Below are 25,914 nucleotides of genomic sequence, written 5' to 3'. Positions count from 1 at the left end.
AAACATTCTTTTCATCCCCATTTGGTTTTACTTATCGTTCTCACATTCTTCAGCATGTTTTTCCCCATCCATTAACCATGCACCATCCTTTAGTACATAAAAGACACTGAGAAGATTCACATCAATAATGGGAGCTGCAGTCCTGGGAACAGAGGAAGTGATTTCACGTATTGCTGATTTACACTCTTTATTATCCTCTACAACTTGCATAAACTTGCATTAATGATGAACTTTCTTTTTCTCATCAGTGCACAGGAGAAAGAAGCAACAGGAAGGAAGTGAAGAGCCCCAATTCATCCACTGTGGTTGGTTTTTTTTTGGTTATGAGTTGAAGCAGAAGGCATTTAACTACAACAGAACTCCTCCATTTCTTCTTGGCACGCACTCAACATAAGGGAGCTGACAGCAAAGAACTCTTATCCAGGAGGGATCAAGAAGAGACCCAGACTATTCCTCATTCAGATTTTCTTTTTAAAACTGTGTTTCTCCTTTAATTTGACATTAATCAGGCAAAGTTACCTTCTGTAAGCAGACACTGCCCACATGAGACTCAGGGAATCAGCACCCGACTGTACAGGGGAGCAGCTCTGTGGGAAGAGCTGGGAAACACCTTCCTGCCTGCAGGATACAGTCCATGCTGCTGGACTTCCAGAGCTAATAATAGCTGAAGTGTCTGCCACAGAAAAGACAGAATGAAAGAAGACACTGAGCAAACACTTGTCACTCTGCCTCTCACTCAATTAATTAGGAATTTGGGTAGATTTCACAACAATTTTTCCAAATATTAAGCTCCCATTCCATGGCATTGCTGTGTGCAGCCCCCTGCAAGGAGAGGTGACCTTGTACTTTGCAATGTCCCCCTGGAATGCTTCAGAGGGGGCACATTCAGTTAGACACACCCAGGGTCCCTCTCTGAGGTGCCCCCACAGAGGACAAAGACAAGTTCCCCTGTTCTCACCCTGGTTGTGTCCAGTGCAAAGCCAGCCAGGGATGGCCCTGACAGACGTCTCCAGCTGCTCACAGAGCAGTGTCCTCATTTGTGAGGCTTCAGCCCCAACTGTGCTGTCACCTCCCTGGCTGTCCCCAGTTACCTCTGGGCTGGCTTTACCTGGGCTGGCTTTACTTGGGCCACTGCTCCTAAACTTCCAATTCCTCATGAACACACAGAAGGCAGAACGTAGAAGACAGGCAATTCTTAAATTTGTTCAAAACAAGACAGACCAGATGCCACATGAAAATCTTCAGTCCATGGAAGTTCTTAATGGAACTGAAACATTGGTAGACATCAAAACTGATTTTACTGGCATCATTTCTTGTAGCAAATATAAAAAAAATTCTGGACTGTATTCCAACATGGCTGTGGGAGGTTATCAAAAACTACTCTGATAGAGCCTCTTGGCCCATTTTCTGTGAAATGCATAGTTCCAGCTTCCACTGACAGTCTTTATTATGCCAAACTTCACAAAACCCTCAACAGGACAGAGGAAAGCTCACACATACAAACTTTGGGGCTGTGGAGAGCATCAGTGACATTTCTCAGTTACCAACAGATGCTTTGTTAATAAAACTTGCATATACAAATGTCCACAAAATGTCTTAACAAGATCAGTTGTGACAGCTAAAGATAACAGCTGCCATCATGCTATGTCATATCAAGTTACTGCAAATAGACTTTTTTTACCATGTTGTTAACTCCAGAACGTTGACTACAAACAAATACAGCTATCTACAGAGGAACTCCAAGTGCAAGGGATTTTGCACCACTTGTGCAGAAGAGCAGTGACTTTGAGGACCAGATAGGGAAATAATTCTGAACAGCTGGAAATGGTAATTGCAGTGTAACTGCAAAGTCAAACACTGCTCCTGCAGTCAGCCAGAAGCCAAACCACAGACCTACCTTAAGATACAGAAGCAGCTCTTGGCCCCTGAAGATAAGCGACAGAATCCAAACCTCTGCTTGCTGTCAATGTCTGTGAGCACAAACGTGAAGTTCTGCCCAACTTGGTTAACGGCATGGCTGGAAACAGAGCAAGAGAGAAAAATTACTGCTGAGCTAACTCTGTGTCAAGTATCACATGCAAGTCATTGAACCTATAACATTTCCTCTTTCAGCAGAGTTTTTTTGAGAAATTAACTAAAAAGTATGCACCCTCCAGAACCTTACATATGCTTGATGAGGGAGGAGTGGGGGGTTTGTGGGAGTTTTTTCCCATTTTTTAAGCATGGGAGGATACTAAAAATGAGTTTGTCTTTAAAAGAAAATGGTTCTGATTATCAACTAGCAACCAGCCCCATGTTCTCTCATATAACCCAAAATATTTCTAATTATAGGAAATTAAGACTTATTTCAGGTCATGTTCTAGGGCTTTTTTAGGTTTTCTGAGAACTGAGAAATCTGACTTGCATTGACGTGCAGCTTTACAAGGCACTCCTACCAACTGCAACAAATACCCTGGTAAATTCAAGGCCATTTAACTAGCAGTCACAGGCCTTAAAATATTCTCTTCTATGATGCCACATGCAAAAAACAATTTCTGTGGGAGAGTACACACTCAGTGCCTAGAGGAAACAAAGGAAAAACAGACTTGCAGAAATAAAAGTTGGATCCAGATGGGAAAGATGTCACTGTCCAGCTTAGAAAAAAGAATCCTTCAGTGGATTCCAAACAGGGAAGGAAAAACATGAAGTGATGAAGATGAACAAAATTTAAAGCACTCCAGTAGCCTGAGAATTAGCCAGTGTAAGTACTATCATTCTCCTGAAATCTAAATGTCAGCAGAGGAACCACTTCCATAAACCACACTGAGCTGCTGGGGATACCCAAAAATCCCTCACTGGTGGTGTGTTTTATCTGCAAAGATTGGATGTAATGTTACTATGGTGATTTTAGCATGGTGTTTTAAAAGGGGATTATATGCTTAATTTTAACAAGGTTGAGAGCTGAGCGTGTGTGAGAAATAGCATTTGAGCTGACAATTAAAATTATGGAACAGGGGAAAAAACCATGTTTCATTAGCAGCAGAGAGAAGCTTGTTTATTAAACAACTCAGACAAGCTGGTGAGTTCCTCCAGAGCAAACCTAGAGAGTCCTGCATTTATGTGACCTGGAGAAACCAAACCTCACTGACAGGTCTTGCTCAAGTTTCAGTGCCAGTTCTTCACAGGAAGGATAAACTTTCCAACATAAAAAGTGTTCTTCCTAAGATTTTAGTATCAGCCCTTCAGATTCACGGCTCTGTTTTCAAATGTTCAGAAGGTCTAGTTAGAGCCTCACAGGATGGAAGCAGCATAAATCTCATCTCTAACGGGGCAGACAGAAGTTAGAGCCAGAGGAAAGGGGAGAGAGGAAGAGCGATTGCCATAAAATCCCCCCCCAGCACCTACACCTGACTACCACAGTTCTGGCAGGGAGTTGGACCGAGGAGCAGCTCTGCACTCCTGCAGCTGGAGAAGAGCCTCTGCCTCATAACACCACCCCAACAGCAGGAAACTCCTGGTCCATTGCCTGAAGGAATGGCAAACCAGTCCTTGGGGTTTTGACCACTGGCCACAATACATATGAACAGAATCAATGTGAAAAGAATGGAGTGACTGCCACTGAGAGTCAGAACCTTCAGTGCCACCAACACGTGTTTTTACATCCAGAAGAGAAGGAGCACAAGCATCTTCTTCAGCTGCCACAGCCTTAACTTGAGGTGTGCTCTGCCTCCTGCAGCATGGGAAGTCCATTCTCCATTTGAAATTATTAAGTATGTTCTGGGTGACAATGTCTCCTTTATGTTCAAACTGGTTGGCTTGCAGTCTTTCAGTGACAGTCTGTGATACTCAGACAAACAAGTGGATCCAGAAATGGGAATCACTTTTCATTATGTTCTCATTTGCACCCCATATGGGTTTTCAGTGTTCTATCTTTCAAAATGTTATATTGCTGAGGAAAACCAAAAACAACAAAACAAACAAAACCCCTAGGTACAATAAATCTACACACAGAAAGCATAAACATTTCTAGTAGAAACAAATACATGAGAAAAATGTATGAGTATTTGCCTGCTTCCACCCCTTAGGAAATGAAAAGGATGAGCAGCAAAAAAGTGATTCCAAGCTTTAAAATGAGAAAAAGACTTGCAGCAGTTTAATCACAGTAAAGGCCGATTCCCTCAATCCAAACCATTCAGTGTCTCAGCTGATGAAGACAAGTCATTCTGACCGATTAAGTGATGCTCAGAGATGAGATGAGCACTGGTGTATCCTTCCAAAACTTCAATTCTTGTTCTTTTCATGAAACCATCAAAAATAACTCACAGTAAAAGCAAAACTAAAAAAGTTCCAGAGTTTCCTAAATTACATGAATTAAATATTCTCAGATCTCACCTCCACTTTACGATTTCCCCCCCAAAATTAGAAGTCACCTTAAGTAGCTGTCAAGTAAAGCATCAGCATTCCAGCAACATCAAAAGGCCTTTCAATGTAAAGCATTTAATTAATTGTTCCACCCAAATTTTGGCAATTAAGAAATAAAATGTATAAGCAGACAAAGCTTTGATATTAATAGGTATATTTGACAATTCCTACCCAAGCATTTTCCATCCAAGCACTGCACAGAAGTAAAACAAAACGCCCTCACAGTGCTGCCACTGAACAACTCCAACTTTTGAAACTTCTTTTTGTTTCATGGTGCCCATAAAAACCCCAGGAAAAAGTGATTCTAAGACTATAATTTGCACTCAGGTGCTGTAAGTCCCAGTCACACAGACAGAACACTATGAATGGTATGGCTTTTATTTTCTACAGCGGTTTTATTGACAAGCTTATTTTCTTGTAAAGTTTGAAAAGCTAACAATACCTGTCCACATAGAAGGGGAAACAAAACTTGGTCAGAGTCTGTAGAACTTCCTGTAGAGAGAGAAGAAAAAAAAGAGATAATTTATACATCTATGGGGACCAATAAATCTAATATTAACCACATCACACAATTTCACAACTTTGCCCTGAAGAAATAAGAGACAGATGAAGAAATATGGGCTTTATCAATTACATGGAAAGAGTACCAGGCAGTCAATCATGTGAAATAATAAACATGATCAAACTTCATTAAAAATGAAAAATTAATCAAGATTCACACATGGACAGGCAGCGGGAGCCATCCAGCAATTCTCCAAAGAGGAGGAGGAGGTTGGGTTGTTGAGTGTTAACACCTCTCTGGGGACAATCCCTACCCTGACCATATGGATCGGAGTGAATAACACCAAACCACATGGGCCTGGCCTGGCAGGACCACTTCTGCTGGCACAGCTTTTGACTGTTACCTAGGAACAGAGGTCTGGGGGATTAGAGAATACTTCCTAACATCAGCAAGATAAATAACAAAAGATGAAGCCAATAGGTCTCATAGCAGGAATGTTTAATGTTGCCTACTGCTATTAGAAAGGAAATCTGAGTGTTAAAAGACTGACTAAAATAATGTGTATTAAAATGAATACGGATTGTTTAACCTACAAACCATTTTCTAAAAGTTGCAAAACAGCACCACAAACAGAAAAGCGTTTAAGTGTGAGAGCAAAGAAAAGGGTGAATATGAAAAGTGAGAACATGATCAGCAGATAATAATTTTCAACTTTACAACATTAAACAAATACAGTCACTAAAGAGGCAAAACCAGAAACACGTTAGTCCTAAAACCGTTGTATTCATAGACAAAAGTAAACCATTAGATTTTTAAAATTTGAATTCTGTAGCCCACAACCCACCATAAAGGTTTCTCAGTTTGCAGATCTTTCCTACAGCTAATTCATTGCTCATTCTCCTTCACACTTCAATATTTCAGGTCCTGAAGTGTAAATTCTACTTCTGCTTTCAGAACCCGGAACAAACAACAAACCCTCTGATAAATTCAACACTTTTCTGACCAATAGCAATAAATTATCATCAATAACTAAATAGATGCTTCTTGCTTCATTTATTTCTAAGCCAAATGCCATCATTCCCAAATAAACTCCATCAATCTAATAACCTCTCCAGTGAAGCACAAAACATATTGACTCCCTTGCAGGAACATGTTCCTCCTGCATAATTCAAACAAGCACAGCCCATCCTGAGCCGTGGTTTCAGGCTCAACTGCTCACACTCTTCTTTGGAGGTTTCTTGACAACTAAAACGTGGCAAGTTCTGAGGATTTCAGGCAAAAACAGATATGGAAACTTTGACTTCTTGACAGTTTATTGATAGATTATTTAACAACCTCCTGTTTTTAAAGAACAAGAAAGGATCTATTGAAGAATGCCATGTAGAGCCAAGATGTCTCCTCCTTTGAACTGCAGCAGGAAACTTGGAAAGGAGCTATGTAGATTGCAGAGTCAACTGTAGAAATCTCTATTTTGATACAAAATAATGCCTTGATAGTAAAGGTCTCATTAATATGATCGGGTTCCTCCTGGTGCATAATCTCACTGATTTTCACAAGTTGAACAACTCCAATTGCTCAGGCACAAAAACTGCATCTTGACAAATTTTAACTATTACACAGTTGTCCTTTGCCACAACTGAAATCTTACAGTGCAAAATGTCAACAAACAAACAAACAAAAAACCTACGAAATAATTCTAAAATTATGAAATTATAATTGCAGGAGAGCAAAGCGCCTGTATCTTTTTTGGCCTTATCAATACATATTGTCCTCAAAATAATGACTGTTTTCCTATCGTTTCAGAAACAAAACCATATAGATACATAAAATTCTGAAATAAAAAGAAGATAAAGCCATCAGTCACCTCAAAAAGGCAGACTACATTCTCTCTATTATTTTGATGACTTGAATAATTCCTGTAACTGCAAGTAAAACCATTCACATAATAAAACATTCAGCATCTCATCAGCATTGTGTCACTGGAGAAGTGCATTACTCAGAACTTACTCTGTACTTGTTCCTTGATATTTACAGCTTCCAAAACACAGCAAATGAAGTTTTCACTTAAACAGGCCATACATTTGCTCTATACTGCTCTACATTGCCTTCTCCTTTAAAGAAAGACTTTACAGTGATATTATTATCTGGCTTTTGCAATGTCATTGGATGTAATTTGCCATTCATTATACACCGATTCTTATCTGGCTCGATTCACAACCAAAAAAATTGAGACTAGCACAGGTTAACTGCAGACTTATTTTTCAAAGCTAACTATTAAAAGAATGTAAATAACATACGTAGAATTAGTTTTTAATTAGCAAAACTGCTGATCTTTTGCACGCAAGAAGAACAATTACTGGACAATATTCAATTTTTGCTCAAGTTGCAAGCTCATTACTCTAAATATAATGCTGCTTTTTAAAAAATTCTTTAAATATTCCTCAGTTTGAAAGATAAGCAATACCTGCATCATTCATATACAGTGTCCTACCCCAACCTCTTTAGGTGGGTTATTACTTACGACCTAGAAAAATCTTCATTTCTTTATGATTTCAGACAAAAACCATAACAAAACAAAACCTAGAATTGCTCCATGTTGACATCTCACACTCTTTTTTTTTTTTTTTAACCAACATGAAGCACAGAGGAAGTATCAACAGTCTGTTTTCTTGTTTTATTCCCTTATGCCTATTTTCATAAAGAAAAACCTACATACATGCCTGTAAAGCAAAGCCCCCTAAAAAGACGACCAGAACCCCCCCAGCAATCCAGGACAGGCAGCTGATCAACATAAATTACCCGGGAGCTGCCGCTGGGGTCTCCAGGGGATCATACACCAGTTTTCTGGATCAATCCCCAAGTTTATATTTTCACAAATCTTTTTACATGCAGTTTGATTTTTAACATTTTAATGAGCAAAAAATGCATCTCCAGCAGCCAGTCACCAGAGCTAAAGTGCAGGGCATGAACCATGTCCCGGGGGATCCAGCACAGCCGTAGCACCAGGGGCTGGAGCACAGGCACCACCTGCCTCCCCGTCCCAAGGTTCCAACTCTTTTCATAATCAAAACACTGCTGACATTATAAACCCCACATGGGCTTTCTAAAATCCTTCCCAATCAATAAAGCCAGTACATAACTTATCGGAGACAACACAGAGCTCATTGATTAAGTTTGGTTTCAGTAGCAAAGTTTTCAAAATAAATGAGGCAGGAACACTGCGCTCAGCCCTTTTGTGTCACAACCACCTCTGAAGGTGAGGCAGGCTCTGCAAGGCTTTCCTACACACACAGGACAGACTTGGAAAGCCAGGCTGGGAAATACACACAATACACACCGGGCTCGTGTCCCAAATCATCTCTCTGTAGCAACCAAACAGTAAAGATGGCTCAACAATGCTGAAAAAATGTGCACATTCACTTGTGAATTTAATATGCAAGCTGCAGCTGAAGTCTTTTTTTATTTTTAAACTCTTCACCGTATGCTCTCACTTCCAAATCAACAGAACAACTTGAGATTCTCTTAAATACAGTGTGTTGCTTCACTTCTCCTGCTCAAATGAACATCACTAACAAATATCCCATGGGCGGCTGCAATTAAATAAAACTGCACTGATAAATGATGTGCAAATGGCTGGGCTAGCGAAGGGGCTGCTGCAAAGTATCTGCTCTTAGAAAGATTCACAAGACAACAGAGATGCAAAGGGGAACAAGAAGTGTAGGGAGAATTTGGACAGAAAAGAAATTAAAATACAGGGAGATCCGTTAAAAATGAGTGAATAAGGTGTGATACCCAAACAGGAATGTGAGTCAGAGCAGGGAAACAACACACCACACAAACCAACAGGTTGGGAACCTGTAATGGAAAACCTGAGGAAAATCTGGATGAAATTGGAAAGACCACCCAGAGCAGAGACTGGACCTTTAGCTGTGGATCCTGGAGGGGAAGGGGAAAGGAAGGAACCCCAAAACCCCACAAATATATTTTACAAGAGAACAGAGCATGGCCAGTGAGAGGAGTTTTCCATGGAGAGAAGAGATGACTCCATGATAAAAAAGGTGGATGCTGTTTTATTTCCTTGCCCTTACACCAGAGGCAAAGTACAGCTGAGGCTGCTGCCAGTAAAAACGTTACACAGAGAGGGTGGGAATACAAACACTTTTCATCTTATCCAGCTTGAAAGGTCATCTGAACCCAGCAAACCAGCATAAAACGCTCCCTCTGCCATGGAGGGACACCAAGAGACTTCCAAGAACATCAACAGACTGAGGAAGCATGGAGGAGAAACTGGAGAACAAGGAGGGCCCAGAAGAGAAATGCACCCAGCCTGATGGGCACAGGGCATGTGAGCACAGGGAACAGGATGCCCACTTGACCAGTGAGCAACTACAGATGACTTTATGCTCCTTAGAAGCAACATCAAATTTAAATACTGCAGAAATGTTAATACAGCACTGGAAAGTGCTAAGACATTAACTGAAGCAAAATATTATCCAATTAAATTTGGATTGTACATTAATCTCTTCTATACCCAGAGAATTGTAAACAGCTCTTATATTTAATTCATCTATTTGAATAATTTTAAGCTAACAATTAATTAAATGATCCACTGCAAGGGAACAACAGATTTAAGAATTAAAAAAAGTTGTCAGTCCACCCAAATAACCAACTTAAGCCTGATAACAATTCTGTTTAAAGCCCAGAGGAACAGAACCATCCAGAACACCATCAATTCTGTTGGCTGTGCAGGGTTGGTCACAGACATTCTCCTAGCAAAGGGAACAGCTTTCTGCACACTAATAAACACCTCAGGAACAATTTGGTAACTTTAAACATTTCACAAAGCGACTACTCAAACTTTTACTTATAGAATAAAAATGTAAGAAAGCAATGCCAGCACAGAAAATTCAACCCCTAAACTGACCACAGCTCTGAATGACAAACAGGGATCATTCATCTCGTGTTCTGAGAACTTAAATCTGAATTTGCATTTATTATTAGTGCCAGTTTATATTATTTCACATCAAATTTCCCTGAAGTTATGATTACAGAGCATTCTCATCAATTAACAAATGGTGTAATTTGTAGCTAAAAATCAAAAGAAGCGTTTCAATGCCAGTAGCTTATAAAAATGAATTCCCAAATTCCAAAGTGAGGACCCTGCACTGGGGCCAGCATCACACAGCCACAACAAAACACTGAGATGACTAACATGACAAAGCAGAGAAAGCAAACAATAAACTTAAACTCAAAATTTCTCTGAGTTCTAAAGATTTTTCTAGTTTTTAGAAAACTGATACAACAGAGATTCTTTTAAAAAAATCATTGCTAGTTTAAAATAGTTATGTCAAATTTCATATTGCGTTGATTTTGCAATAAAATCTTTTTACGCCTTACAGCAGTACTGAGCATTACTAAATTTTGTAACGTACAAAATAATTCAAGAAATAATTTTAATCTGTTCTTTAAAAGAATGTTCTATGCCCAAAAAAATCTGGACATAATAGAATTACTTTAAATTGCCTGAATTTAGTTTTATCTCTACTTTTCTATTTCTACTGGTATTCCAATACAACTTTATAGCACTAGATTATCCATTTGCTTCGTGTTCCAGAAATCCATCAGCTCTTTCTGAGAAATTCTAAAGCTTGAATTAGGGGAGGGTTCTATTACCCAAGTCACCTCTCCCTGCCTGAGGGTCAGCAGGGGAACAGGGCCATACAAAATAATATCATTTCATTGAAGGTAACTGATTGTTCTCAGGAAAACATTGTTTTAAACAAACAAACAAACAAACAACTCCCAACACACATATCCACAATCCTGGAAACAGGAAGAGCAGGAGATAAATAACATTTCCTAAGCATATTCAGGCCTGCTAGTATTTAAATATTTTAAACGTACAAAATACGTGCACAGATGGGCAACTTTTCTCCTTGCATTACTAAAAACATATTTCAAGAGAAAGCTCAAAATCCCTGAATTTTTTAAACCTAATTGTGACTCTGTTTCTTAGAATTCACACCCCAAGGCCAAAGCTTTCCTGCCACCAGTCCTTCAAATCTGATTTGGACATTACACGGGAGGAGGCTCCAAGCCTCCCTGAGGTCTCACTCCTTTTACAACACACGCAAAAACAGGAGATAATGGGCCTATGCTGAATTCCGGGCTCTGCTCAGCTCCTCCTGGGACACAGGCCTAGCAGATGTGATAAAAACTGTGTCAGAGAAGTAGCTCTAGTTTTTGCCTTAATGACAACTTCAACCTCTCAACTCATAGAACAAAAGAACAGGAACGACTACTACTTTTCTCCAGTAGAAAAAAATCTGAAAGTAAAGCTGAACTAAATATTTAAGCAGTTTTTCAACAAATGTCTTCAAAACCCCTTCCGTAAAAGCAGAGATTTAGTTTTATTGTAAGAGAAATAGATTTTAGCTACAAAAATCTACAGCTACTGTTGTACTGTTGAGTAATTGTTCCAATCTTAAATCACAAAGAATTGAAAAATTATACAACCAGGTATAAAAAAAATCAGATCCAATTATGTGCATAAATAGTGATCAGTTGGTAAAGGTAAGAAGTGTCAATGTCAGAGAGCTGGAACACTGATTCAATTAAATGTATTTTAAACATTTAGTGACTAAAACCTAGGAGTATTTTCACTTGCAGATTTAGCAGAAATTAGGTAAGAACTATTAGCTGTGAAAAGATAATCACATCCTGCTCAGCCCGTAAGTCAGTTGCACAGGTACACTGCACCAAAACCAAAGCTTTAAATCTATCCTTCAGTTAGCATTTGTTAAATATTATAATTCTGGCTTAAGATGAGTGGCCCTTTCAGCCGTCGTCTCCATCGCTCTATTCAGCTCCGAGCACATACCCACTTAATCAGCAATCATTGTTCTCTGAGGCAGGACTTTGTTGTCAAGACAAGCACTGAAACCTTTAAAATATTTCAGAACTGGCATAAGAAAAAAGTGATCTTTGTCAAACAAGGACAAATGTATGCAAATCTTTTATAAACATTCACAAACATTTATTTAGCTTTTGAAATGTTGGCCTCATTTGAGAGCATGAAAATGAGGGGGAAGTAGGAAGATGCAAAGGACAGCTTAGAGGCTGGCACACTACATAAATATTCAGAAGGAAGATTATAGGATTCATGTTAGGCTGTCTTAGGTTTCTCCAAAGTCCACATAGAATACTGAAGAACAAAACTAACGAGAAGTAGAGCAGATGTTAGACAATGCACCAGCCCTCTTTTCCACACTCACTTGGCTATACTTCGATGCTTTCATTTTTTCTTTCAATATGGTCAGGTCATTCAAGGATTCTCCTATAGACTCTGTATTGTGGCTACAGCGCTATAAGCTGGACCTCTGTCAGCTTTCCAAAAGTTCCTGATGAAAAGGCATTATGCAAATTGTACCTCTCTTACTCTCTTTTCAGGAAAAAAAGCCTCCAGTATGCAGTCATCGGAGTATTGGAAGTCCCAGCCTTCATTTCTGTATGGCTGTGTTTGCCTTAGGGCCATGCTGCTTGTTTTGACAGTGGATCCCCCCAGATAGTTGGGATTAGTCGAGCTTGTTTAGATAAACTTGAAATCAAGGCCTTCTCTAGGTAGACAGCTAGATGTAGCTACTGAGTTTCCAGCTGCCTTCTGCTTTCATCCCAAAACAACTGCAGATTCACAGCAGAGATCACAGCCACAGGCTATGTCACATACATAAGTACAAAATTAAAGGCTGCTAAAAGAAGCCTTTGTAAGTCTTAGTGCTAAAATAAGGAATCTGTACTGCATAGTTTAAACAAATTATTGAAGAAGCACCAATAAAGGTCTGCAGCGGAGAGTTAACAAGACGTGCACAGAAGAAATGCTCTGCTTACATAACTGGGCAGGATCAGGCTTTGCTAATCACCACTGCCCCATCCACTGTGCAGCCTCCCCAAAACACAGGCAAGGAAATACTCGAAAGCAGTGTCTGCTACAGCACCTGAAAAGGAACTCTGTTCGTCAAATACAAACTTTATATTACAGGAGACTATTATGACAGCACTATTCCAATTAGATTTTCAGTCACATACACAACCAGAGTTGATCTTTGCTATAATCAGATAATGCAAACCACAGGACTTCATTCACATAAATATGTTAAAAGAGAAGGGCCAGAGCTCCAAACCGAAATTAAAACCTAAAATGAAATCCCATCCATGTGACTGTTACACCTCTATAAATCTGCACTGTAGTTCAGCCCCAACAGGAGATTCATTCTTCATGAGGTAGGAAAAACCCCAGAAACAGTTTCGACTTTTTTAAAGATTGTAATGTCTTCTAGCTGGGTGCAAATTCTCATATACACTTATGCCATATCCAGGCACAACAGATGGGAAACTGAATTAAAGGAAAAATTAATCCCTAGGATGTTATAAACAACCAACCAGAAAAAAAAAAAAAAAAAAACCAAAAAAAACAAAACAAAGAAAGAAACAAACAACTTAGTTCAACAAATAGTAAATAGCATTAAAAATCAATTCCCATCTCTTGCTCAAGAGAAAGGATGCGCAGAAACTTGCAATGTTGGAACACTTTAAAGCCCAAGAGCAGAATTTTGTGTTTAAGAGGACATGGTTAGGATTGGTCACCAGCCTCTGCCTCTGTGCACAGGAGGTCTCTGGAATCACATTTCTGCCATTTCCGTATTACAGAAATTCTACCATCTCTCACTGCAAAATTAAGTAATTTCACTGAAAAGCTCTTTTATGAAAATTCAAAGCATTAAAAACAGAGAGATTAACATTAGACTTTAATTTCTTCCTGCACTGGTTACCAAACAGAATCCTGAATTCCCTTTGTCATTCCATACCACAAATCCCCCATCAGTGACACCCTCAGCAGGAATAAGCTACAGACTGGGAATCCAAACCAGCAACTGTGCAAACACCTAATTCCTGGCAAGTACTGCGGAAACCAGTTCCATCACTGCCAGTGGACTCAGAAGAAATTGGAACAACACTTCAAGAATTGTTACCTGAAAATGAAATCTGACTGCTAATGACACAGCTCTCACGGTGTTATCAAATACCAGCAGCTGGTACAATCCCTGGATTTGCCTTCTCACAGGTGTCCAATTGCTGTGCCCAAGATGCTCCTCTCTGCTGAGGAACGCGTTCAAAGCTGCCACTAATAAGCTATTTAACACCTCCCTCACCCAGGTAATATCTGCCTGTTGCAGTGAGGAAGTGTAACAAAACTAAACAAGCATCCCAAAGGGGGCAACAGCTGACCAACTTTGAAACTTCCCAAGGCCCTGTTTCTCAGGCTCGTATTCCCATCGCACCTGTTTGAGAATTCCCTAAAGAACGAGATTGAATGACGAGTATGATGAGGACACTCCTGCCCACAGGGCAAGAAGAACTTTTATAACATATTCTGCAGAGATGAGATGGAGTCAGTGATCACCGCAGACAACTGAAGGTTATAAGAGGATAAAGCTTTTCACATTTATCAGCATTTCTACAACTTTCAGATTTTCAAATATGAGAATATCCTAGAGAGGATTGTGGTCAAAAACCCGAGAGCTACAAAAACATTTCTTAGCCCTGGAAAGTGGTTTTTACTAGAAGAAAGGAGAGCTGATATGACCAAAGATGGCCAAAATCAGAATCTGAAGTTTTCCAAGTGAAAAGCAAAGAACTTTGGACTTCCCTGCTAACTTAACACAGGGTAATTTCCAGCTTGTCCCTATAACGTGCCACCAGTTCCATGCTGCTGTCCAGACACACATGACAGTTTGAGTTTGTGAATACCAATGAGTGTCATCTACCAATCACCACCAAATCCTCCTTTGCAAGGGACAGCACTTCCCAACATTGCTGTCCGTGCAAACACCACCACCACCAGTCAGAGCACAGAAGAGCTTTACGTGCAGGGAGATGAACTGGCTGTACTTTAACATGCCCGAACCCCCATTGGCAGGACCTTGAATGTTATTTCATATTCTTCTTAAACAAAACAAAGATGCTTCCTACATATTACAAGTCTCTAAACAATAATTTTGAAATAGTTTATGAATTGATCAATAGCACCTGTATAAAACTGAATGGTTCAGGAGCCTGGTACAAGACAATCTCCAAAACGACTTTGCTACTGACTGGCTCAACAAGCCCAAGTAGAATAATGCTGCTGAACTATGTCCCATTTTAAAGAAACCCAGCTTTACTTGCAGTGGATATTTTATACCTTTATCAATAAATTTAAACAAAAGTGATAATGATTACTCACTCTAGACCTGATCCTACAACCTCTACTCACATGAGCAGTCCCACAGGATTTTAATATGACCACCTCAATGAATAAGAGTTGGCAGGACAGGTTTTAAATTATTCATATATTCACAGATTTTTAAGACCAGAAGGGACCATTATGATCATCTAGTCTGACCTCTTGTATAACAAAGGCCATACGGTTTTAGCCAGTAATATTTGCACTCACTGAACCATCTGCGGTGAAATCAAATTGTGTTTAGCAAACTTCCAGTATCGATTCAAATTTTACATGAAAGAGAACTGAAATTGTTTAGAAAGTGGCTTGGACACATATCCTCACAACTGAACCCAATTACTCCTCTGTTTCTATTCAGAATTCTTCTGACTTCTGGACACACTGGCTTTTGACACGGTTTTCAGACTCCAGAGTCCAACACTACCTCAGGTACTCTCAGGCCAAAACCAAGCAACCTCCTGAGCTCCTTCAAAACATTAATTGCCAGTTAATTACTATTTGCTTTCTGCACTTCTACCACTCCTTCCCTGCACCATGACTTCTGAGACACAGGTATCATAAGTGAAAAGACATTCAATTAATACTATCAATAATGCACAAACAGGAAAACCAACATTTCCACCTCAGCTCTTTCCCAGACAGGATCATGTGCAGCAGCTATTTCAACCACCAGCTTGAAGACAAAAACCCCCAGTTTTGGGTATTTTCTCACTCACAGCATGTCTTAGACTTCAGAACTAACTTCTTTCATGCTCACACAGGCTGATTTTACTCTGCTCACAGCAACTGCAATGATTTTTGCATCCCATCACCAAACAGGAGTAAGAAAATAAGACAGACATCTCGAATATTATGATGCTACGTGAACATCTGAGCAGATCTGATGGATCATTGAAACCAGATCTTCTATCAGGCAGTCAAATACATATCCTGGCTGAATTCTCTCACCACGGAAATACTTAACTAACCTATCATTCTTAGAACTACTAACTTCAATTTTAAAATGGAACTTGGCTGAATGGACTATGTCAAAGGTTCTGTTAGGAAGCAAATCACCTTTGCTGTGCAGCTCTCCTGGTCTGCTGTGGCACAAAGGCCCTGCAATGCACCTGGAACACAGACCCATACCCCACTACAGACACAAAGACATTGGGCTTGAATAGGTTCTGCACTTTTAATTCTAATTAAATGATACCAGAGAGGCACAAATAGAAATACATAAGAAAAGCTAACCTCTCAGCTACTTGGTCTAAAGAAATGCAATGAAAATAGAACTTTTACCATATGACAAAGATGCTTAAGACAGAACAAAGGAGGAATAAATGAGGATTTTTCTTCACTTTCCTATATTAATGGAAATACATCTGGTCTAGAAAAACACTCTGAATTCAGCAAGCACTCAGTTCTATAGTCAAAGGCCATGGTTTGGTCCTGTCCACCACCTCTGTTCTCATGACTGTGGTGCCTGCAGAAAACTCCAATGAAACAGCTGCTGTCCCACCTGCACCTGAGGGGAGCTCCTCACCTGCTCCAGGGACACCTCCCCCAGAGGTGCCCTTCCTGCTGCTGTTTTCCCCCCCAGCTGACAGCACTCCCTGTACATGGCCACACCTGCCCTGCTTTACTCATCCTGCTTTATTTGGATTTCACTTAAAAACCCTCCCTGTTCAAATGCAGGGGGAGAGCTCTGTACAGACCAAGAGTATCAAATGCTTCATATATTTACTATTTACACTGCCTTGATTTAATACAAAGTGGCTTTCACAACACCAGGACCACTTTTCTACACTTTCTAAATGACTAATTGCTCAGCCTTTCCCACCCAACTTCTTCATCTGCTCCCGAAAGGACAGCTATACTCTTAAGACAGGTTTTATCATACTGTATATGCAACCTGTAAGGTAAAAAGTTTATACTCAGAATATTATGTGCAATTCAGAAATATCCAATTGGATTATACTCATCCCTGTTCAAGCAACTTGGTCCCCTTTCCAAGACAGGGGGTTTATGCTCCATTAGTGGCCAGCACTGTGTAACTACTCTCCAATCACACAACTCTCAATGACACAAAGAAAGTGCTTTTCATTTTTCCCTGTGTGCAATGTTTTCACAATGCTCATAGACCCTGTACAAGAAAGACCATTAGTTTCTATATAAAGACTGCCATAAAAGTTTTATAGTTTATCTATAAATGTATAAAGATTGTTGGTTTTGTTACAAACTCTGTTTCAATGCCAGTGGAAAGAAAAATTACCAGCAGAATAGAAGTAGCAATCTGCATAAGTACCAGCTTGCAAGCACGCATACCTCAGTCATTCCTGGAGTAATTAACTGAACATACAATAGTTCATCAAATTACAGACAAGCCATCATACCACTGAGAGCAGCTCACAAACAGCAACCATCACCACAGAATTTTTCCTTTCCTTTTCAGATGAGCTATAAAGATTAAAAGAGTCAGGAACCAAATTATGCACTACTCAAAAGAAAAAGTATTTCAAAATATACTGCATTTTACAAGGTTGTGTAATTCCTCCTATGCCTTCCATTGATTGTTTTACTACTTTCTATTTCTATATATATTTATACAACAACTATTTGCTGTATTGTTCCTGATAGAAGTTTGTATCTTTGCTGCAAACTTCTCAGTATTTAAATTAACTCAGGAGAGCTATTAATCTTGGGATTAATCTTCAAAACAGTGGACAGCCAAAATTCGCATGGTGACCTGGCCATGGATGGTGTTCACAATATCCCAATAGCACAGGATTCCACCTACCAAAAATTAACTTCTTTATTAGGAACCCAAACCAGAAAACACAGTGATAGAGAAGAATTTCTCTTGTTTTTGAAAGGATACTTCTATCTACAGTGACTGCATTTTATAAAGAAAAACTAAGAGTTCTCATCTGGTTTAAATTCTGAGGTCATGCTAAAAATCCAGCACTGGAAAACTGTTGCTTATAATACCAACAATTACTGATTTCATGCTAGGTGAAACCACAAGCACATACATTAAGATGATATAGCATCTTCTAAGAACATTTTGTTCCTAAAAGCTATTATAAAACAGCCCAGTAAGTTAAAACACTCTTATATTTAAAAATGTATCTCAAGACTACTCCAGCACCCCTCCTGCTATTCAAAAAAGCCCAATTTTACGCATTTCAAGTGGCCTGGAGCAATCATTAGCATTTTCTCCCCTTGGTAAGGCTCCTCAGTTACCTTGTCTATGACATTTTCTATAAAATATTCCCTTATACAGTTATCTAACAGATTTAAACAGTAGATGTCATTGTGGTCTGAACATGTCAAAGACAACTTGAGGGAAAAAAATCAGGACACGCAGAATTCACTTTGTCAGTAATTACAATCAAAATTCCTGCAATGTGGCTGGCCTGCTCATTACTTCCTGACTTTGTATCAAACCCCTTATTTACATTTCAGATTACATTTTTCATGAAACAGTAAGATCTATCAGAGCTGAGAGGACTGAAATAATGAGGGAGAAATATTTTAATAAAATGTGTTGGGTCTGCATTACTTCCGTGTCAGAAAGAAAGGTTTCTTCTGTAGCCATGGATCATTTATTCTGTCTCTAAATGAGAAGCAAAAGATGAAACTGATGAACTTTTACTGCCCATTTGTCTTTAGCAGACAATTAAGACAGAAGATCAAAATGGATTATCATACCACGCAGACAACTGGCCCAACAGTAATACATCTCGGGGACCACAGATTTGTAACTCTCTTTTATCCCTCCCCTTTCTTCTTACTCCTTTTTCCTCTCTAAAGGCAATGCTGGCTTTGTGGCTCAAGGGGAGCCAAAAGGCTGGTCATCATTATTCAGTCACAGATGTCAATCTAACCTCCCTTTTTTCTCAGTTTCTAAAGCAGTGAGGCACAATAATTTGTGACAGATTCTTTTACTGTAAGGTACAAAGAACACACAGAATAAAACATCTAGCAGCAGCGAGGGTCTCTGATCAGATGTGCTGGTACATGGGAAATACAGTGTATGTAAAAACAAGCACTGAGAGTTTAGATGAATAAAAAAATCTTGAGGTGTTTTTCCTTTTTTTTTTTTCTTACTAATAAGTGCTTTACCTTGTGTTGATTTAACTCAAATATTCCTTCTGGATTAAATCATAAATGTTTGATTGCTAGAAACAATTTTTGCCTGCACTAACATGCAGATCATCTCTCTCCTTTGCATACAGAATGCACACAGAAAAATCAAGGGTATTTTACCGTGGATCTTCATCTGCAGTGACTTGGCACTTCTGGCACTTCTACATTTTTTTTTCCCCCAAAGAATAATAAACCAGAAGTTTTAAGAAATAAACCTAACTTGACTGATTTGCAAGCTATTTATTCTCAGAGCTCTAAATCAGTAAGGACAAACATGGATGTAGCTCTTCCTCTTTGGCTTACTTAAATGTTCACAAGTAAGTGATTTTTCAAATCTAAATCTGTGAGCTCTGGACATGTTCTCCTCTTTAAGAAAGTCCAGCTACCAGGATCAGAAAATATTCCTTCTGTGCATCAACAGGAAAAACATCTTTGAAACCTACTCAAATCTGAGAAGTTCAGCCTTGTTTCTTTTGCTTTCCCTGTAAGTCTGCATATGCAAAATATCTGACAAGGCAAAACCCCACCCCACAACCACACAAACACAGCACTGTGTATTTCGGGGGAGTCTGACATCAGTGACTGATCGGATCAGTCTGACATCAAATTCTGACTAAAACTGGGTGAACATCTTACGAATTTTTATGAGTCTGTGGCTCCTCTTGAGTTTGATTCAGTCTTGCACGTTCATTTCAATCTTATACAAGTCTAACCATTTCCAGCAGAAGAAAGGGGACTGTCAGGAATTTTATAAAGTCAATTGTATTACAAGACTCTCCTGTAACACCTTGATCCTGGACACACCTGTCCGTCCCAGCTCTGAAGGACCATCCGTTCACTCATGATTAACCTGAGACACAACACTGGGATGAAAAGCAGTTAGTCCTCATGGAAATCCAAACTCAGAGAGCTGTTTATTAACAAATTACAGACCTGTGGTGGCAATAAGGATGCAGTCCTCCAAAAGATTTAGTTCCATGCTATACTCCATGTGCACAGCAAGTCCTAGCAATGAACTACAGTGAAAAGCAGTCAGGTAGTCCAATAGGTGCTTTGAAAAAAATATTACAACAAAACCACCCAGAAGGCCTGGTCGAGGTCCCACTGCACACAGTGATTACAGCCAAATATGAAACCATTTGTCTTGGCCCTGGTGAGCCATCACAGCTAACAATTTGTTAAATGCTTCAGTCTAAATGCCACAAAATTTCATGTTGTGTGAAAACGTAATTAGAGGGAAAGAATCTGAGCTAAAATAGCTGTGCTGACCCTAACCTGCTATCACCCAGTATCAGAGACTCATTGAGGCCAAATTTATTGTTCTATTAAACAGCTCCACCACGCCATAGCTTCAGCACTTCCCAGGACTGGAGGTGCAGGAGCTCAGCCCAAGGCAGCGCCAGCCCAGAGCTGAGCCCAGCACCAGCACTGGAACCCCAGTGCTCCACACCAGCACCCCGGGACAATCTCCACCCGAGCTCCAGCCCAATCCACTCCCGATGGCACAGGCAAGGACAAGGCAATTAGGAGGTGTTAATTCCCAAGTCAGCTAGAGATCCTGTGAAAAATTCCTAGTTCAATCTGTGTTTAAACTGAATGATAAATCCCTGTGTGTTCTACCCACACATTTGGGGTTTTATACCATCTTTTTGAAGCAGACTAGAGACTGCATGATCAGGCAAGAATTTAAAAAATGTGCTGTAGTGCCAGGTGCCCAGTTAAACACAGCTATAAACCTCAGACAATGCAGAGAGCTCTGCCAAATGAACTGCGGCTCTGGCACCTAAAGGCAAAAAGTGAAATTTATTAATCAATTTTCCTTCTCGCTCTCACGTTCACTTGTAAAAATGAGATTGTAAACCAACCTTACGAGATCCAAATTCTTCCGTTTTCTGCTTTAAATGTAAAAATGTTTTTATCCTTCTGCTTCTAATTACAGCTTCTTTTTCTTTCTAAGAATGCATTTATCTCTTTCAGTAAAAAGAGCAGCAATAATATGTTGAACAACCCTGAAATAAATTTTGTCATGTAAAAAATTAATTACGCATTCCAAACCTGGTCACTGTAGCCCTCTGGGAATTGCCTCCGCACCTCAGGATCTGTAAATAATTGACAGATAATATTAATTGGCTTTGGATTAGTGAGCAAGCAGAGAATCACACATTAATATTTGATCAGAAGATGATAGCAACCCTGGCAGGGGATCCAAGGAGGGCAGCTGAGGCTGCTGTGCTGATAAGAGCAGGGAAGGACTTTTCAAGGCTCTCCCTTTACCCTCCTCCAGACAGAAAAAAAACTGTACATAAAACACACACAAAACACATGAAACCAAAAATGTCTGTGTGTACATACACACACATATATATATATTAAAAAATTACTTTTTAAGAGAAGCCCTGGTGCTAGACTGAACTTTGGGCTGTTACCTGGGCAATATCTTTCCGGCTGCAATTTGCCACCTGGGTTTGTCACCAGGAAATGGTTACCCAATGCACTTCATTTTGGTTAAAATCAGACAACCAGTTTTGCCAGCTCCAGGCACTGTGCTGATTTATCTCCATAGACAGTTTTCAGTGATACCAGATTACAAATCCCTCAAAATTACTTTATACTTAAGGTATGCTCCCTAAATAACCAAAACTATTTATCCAGAATTTGAAAGAGGCAATTAACACAGCCCTGGAACCTCTCTCATCAGGAAAACAAGTGTGAAACACTTCAGAGTAGCAAGCATTCAAGACTGATGCAACGTCCTTATTCCTTTGGCTGTCAGAATAAATAATACGGTAGTATTCCCTGAGAAGTTATCTTAAATTTAATTAGAGATGTTCATAAAACAACAGAATATCATGATTGAAATTATTTATACGACAACCTATTTAAAACAGATCTCTTCAAAGCCATCCGTTTTTCAAAGGAATACGTCAGAGAAGGCCACATTCCATTCTACAAAGATTATTTTTTAATTACAAAAAACCAAACCATATAACAATCAGGCAAGAGTTCAAAATGAAGTGTAACGCATGAACAAATGAACGGTGTCCTGGCAGCGTCCCCCTGGGTGCCGTGCTGGGTTTGGTGCTGTCCCCACGCCGGGCTCAGCGCAGGCAGGGAGGGTGGGGTGGCACAGGCACCTCCACTGGTGTGTCAGAGCAGTGCCAGCCCAGATCCTCAGAGTGAGGGGTTTGATGATGGTGACTCCGTTGCCAGCAGATGCACACTCCTTTTCAAGGTATACTCTTTCCACATGAGAAATCCAACAGCCTGGGCCTTTATAAACTTTCTAGCTTTACATTTTCCAGACAATCAGATGCTTGGTCGCAACATTTCACCGTGACACATATACAATATATCAAACTGTACATATACATATGAGCAAACCCATCTACATTAATACAGTGGATTAGAAACAGAAAGCAAGGGGTCTCCTTTAAAGCCTTACTTTGAAAATTATTCACTCTACACACAGGTAAGTGAGCAAAGTGTCCAAACACCCAAAGGGATGTGACCAGCTGTGCTGGCATGGGCCCCCTCTGCACACAATTAGTGATTAACAGGACAGTATGGCTTTACACTTCAGCACAGCAAGCACAGCATCAGTGGTAAGATGAAACTATGCCACATCTATTAAGATGCAAATTTTTAAGTAATTTTTAAATTAATTATCAGAGGGCAAGACTTCAGAATTTCACAGAAAAAAACCCCCAATCAATGAAAGAAATAAATTTGCATTGCTGAAGACATCTGTAATGGTGTCTGAACATGATACCTACATTCTCCCCCACTTCTACTGATCCATTGCTCTCAAACTTATTATAAATACATATACACATATTGCCATACACAACATTTTATAATTTACCAATTTTTAGGGAAATGAGTAGCTCAGTTTGACATAAATCCAAAGTGGGTTTGCTCTAAACACATTCCTCCATAGATGGCAACCCATATTCTCATTCTTGAAAAATCCAACAAAACAGATTAGCCATACAAAGTGTGTGTGTGTGTGTGTGTGTGTGTAAACATGTGTTTTTTCTGTTTTCTTAGCATCTTGAAAGCCCTTTTGTGTTCCTGGAGGTCTCTACCATGAAGGACAGCCCAGAGAAACCCACTAGAGTGCACTTCTGTGAAGTCTGAGAGCCCCATCTCAGCTCCTGGTCCCGAGGCAGAGGTTTGTGCAGGGCTTTGTGAGACTCCAGCGTTCAGGCGTGAGCACGGGCAGCTGAGCTCACCCCGAGCTAACACATTCCTGTTAGTGCCTTTATGGTCCCACCTGAGGGAACCGCCCTGCGTGTCACATGCCTGTGTGACACAGGGATATAGCTTGTCCACAGGCCACTTGGGGTGACACATCTCCCAACAGCATCCGAATGGCTAATCCAGACAAACTGGAACCCTACAGGTAAGAAAACTACTCTAAGTTATGCCTGGCAGCCTCAGGCCCTCATGTCTTTACAAGTCCTTTCTATTTAAAATTGCATCAGCTCCATCACTTCAGCTTTTAAATGGTCTGGGAATATTTACTAAACTTCCACTATCTTTATTTGGAAAACACTACACAGGGGAAAAAGAAACTACTTCACATCTTATAGCTATCATCACTGCATCCATTCTTCACTGTTAACCCAGTGTGCATTTGAAAGGTGTTTTCAACTGTACTTACCTACACATACATCCACAATAAAAGTATATTTAAATTCTACATGCTCATGCCATGAAGTTTGAGGAAGCTGGACCACCCTCACTACACCAAGAGGACTGACATAAATACATACAAAAGTAGCCCTAAAGACACCTGACTTTATGAAATATAAACATCTCTAAACCAAACATTGCTATTACTCAGTACAGACAGGCTCTCCCCTGAAGGGATAAGCACAAGTCACCCAAAAATCACGACAGACATGATAAACAAATTATTCTGAACAAGGGAAAACAGTCAAACAGATACAGGCCAAGCCAGCACCCAGGATTCAGCTTTAATCAGCACCACGAGTATCAGTGAAAACTGTTTCAGCATTTGTGTGAAATACTTGGTAAACACACGAACAGAACTGACTGTCAACTCTGCCTGTAAAACTAAAGTAACTTGGGAACTTCAAACACTTTTACTCGCAGTAATTTGTTTTGCACAGCGCATGCAAACAGATGCAACTCCATTGTAGTTTTAGACAGTAAGAAAGCTCTTTGCAACTCAAAACATAGGGAATGCTGTTATTCTAGGTACTTAACAGGCTTTCGAGTGAAATGATGCAAAGTAAACACATGTAAAATACTTTTTTCAAGTTCAGGAGAGTGGAATCTATTTGCTGACATCAGAACAAGGGAAGAGCCAGACTGAGATCCCGACCAACCTCTTGTCCAGCTACAGCAAAGCACTGAGCTGAAGCTTTGCAGTCACCTATAACTTAACTGAGCTCTGAAAGCTCAGCTGAGGGCAGGAGAAGACCCTGCAAACCAGGAACAAACACAGTGCAAGTCTACCCCCAGAAGGAAAAAGTCACAAGAATTATGGAGATGCTTCTCAAACTAAACTTGTCCCAAACCCCAAAACAAGTACTCAGGTTGTGCTACATGCTGAACTCCTCTGTTGATCTTTCATTACAAACGGTTTTGTAATTTCAGCTCACAAAGATGACAAGATCCACACAGTTTGTGCCTAAAGCAAGTGCTCACAAACTTCCCTGGAAAGCAGCCATCCATGAATATAAATACATGCTGTGAAATACAGCACTGGAAACTGTGAGTTGATTCCACGTCACGTCTGTGCACATTACGTAGAGCACTGCATTGATTACTCAACCATATTGCAGCTATCACTGTTAGTATTTCATTACATATGTGAATGCTTCCAAGTTCTAAAAGCTATCCCTGCCTCTCCCCATAGAATCTTGTTCAACAAAAAGCCAAGTACAGCAGAATATTGAAATTAGCTGTGAACTGTATAATCCCATTGTTCAATTTCATGGCATTTAAGACAGTACCTTCCCCTCCACACAAGTCTGGATGTTAATCCATGCTGGAACCTGATTTAATTTTCCAGATGACAGGATGGGAACATGCTACAATGGCATATTAGTGTAACTATGCTGCTCTTTTACTCTCAACTTTTCTTACATCATAAAGTGAGGAGTTTTGCTTTCGAAAGACATGCTTAATTACTTCTACAAATAGCACAGCTCAAACTGGTCTGTATTTGAATTGTATGGAAATTATAAAACCAGGGAAGTTTTCAAAAAATTATCAGAAAATACCTTCCAGAGTAAACCATGCAAACCCAATATAAACGAACTTGCTTCTCCTGATAAAAGTCAGCCAATTTAATCCATACTGGCTACAAATAATTCATTTCAATCCCAAATTGAAAAATATAGTGAAAAATACTTCATTTCTTTCTCCTAACTAATTCTTTACCTCATCCACTTCTTTAAGGTCCTTACAGCTGCAATCCCTCTAAAATGAACTGGAGTTCCATTCAGAGTAACTTAATTTCAACACCCACTACACATTCTCGTCTTTATGCAGCACAACTAAAAAGCAACGCAAACTTCTTTCCAAACCTCTGCAAACTCCTTGATGTCCTGCACTCAGCACAGCC

At 39.8% G+C, this 25,914-nt stretch overlaps 1 protein-coding gene across 6 annotated transcripts in view; it reads right to left on the bottom strand.

Annotated features, from left to right (window-relative positions):
* Positions 1 to 25,914, bottom strand: part of DENND1A (DENN domain containing 1A) — a 165,412-nt gene that overhangs the window by 113,472 nt on the left and 26,026 nt on the right. For 5 of the 6 annotated variants that reach the window (XM_032131045.1, XM_032131047.1, XM_032131049.1 and 2 more), the window contains exons 3-5: positions 21,372 to 21,415; positions 4,844 to 4,893; positions 1,898 to 2,017 (exon numbers count right to left, since the gene is read on the bottom strand). In XM_032131045.1, the coding sequence (XP_031986936.1) occupies positions 1,898 to 2,017; positions 4,844 to 4,893; positions 21,372 to 21,415 (214 nt within the window). Of the gene's footprint in view, positions 1 to 519; positions 618 to 1,897; positions 2,018 to 4,843; positions 4,894 to 21,371; positions 21,416 to 25,914 lie in introns of those variants that run through there. The other variant, XM_032131051.1, reaches the window with a different exon arrangement.

The sequence above is a fragment of the Corvus moneduloides genome, chromosome 21, assembly GCF_009650955.1.
Source record: "Corvus moneduloides isolate bCorMon1 chromosome 21, bCorMon1.pri, whole genome shotgun sequence".
Taxonomy (NCBI): Eukaryota; Metazoa; Chordata; class Aves; order Passeriformes; family Corvidae; genus Corvus; species Corvus moneduloides.
The sequence above is the reverse complement of the archived record's forward strand: the minus strand, read 5'-3'. Positions and strand labels throughout refer to the sequence as shown.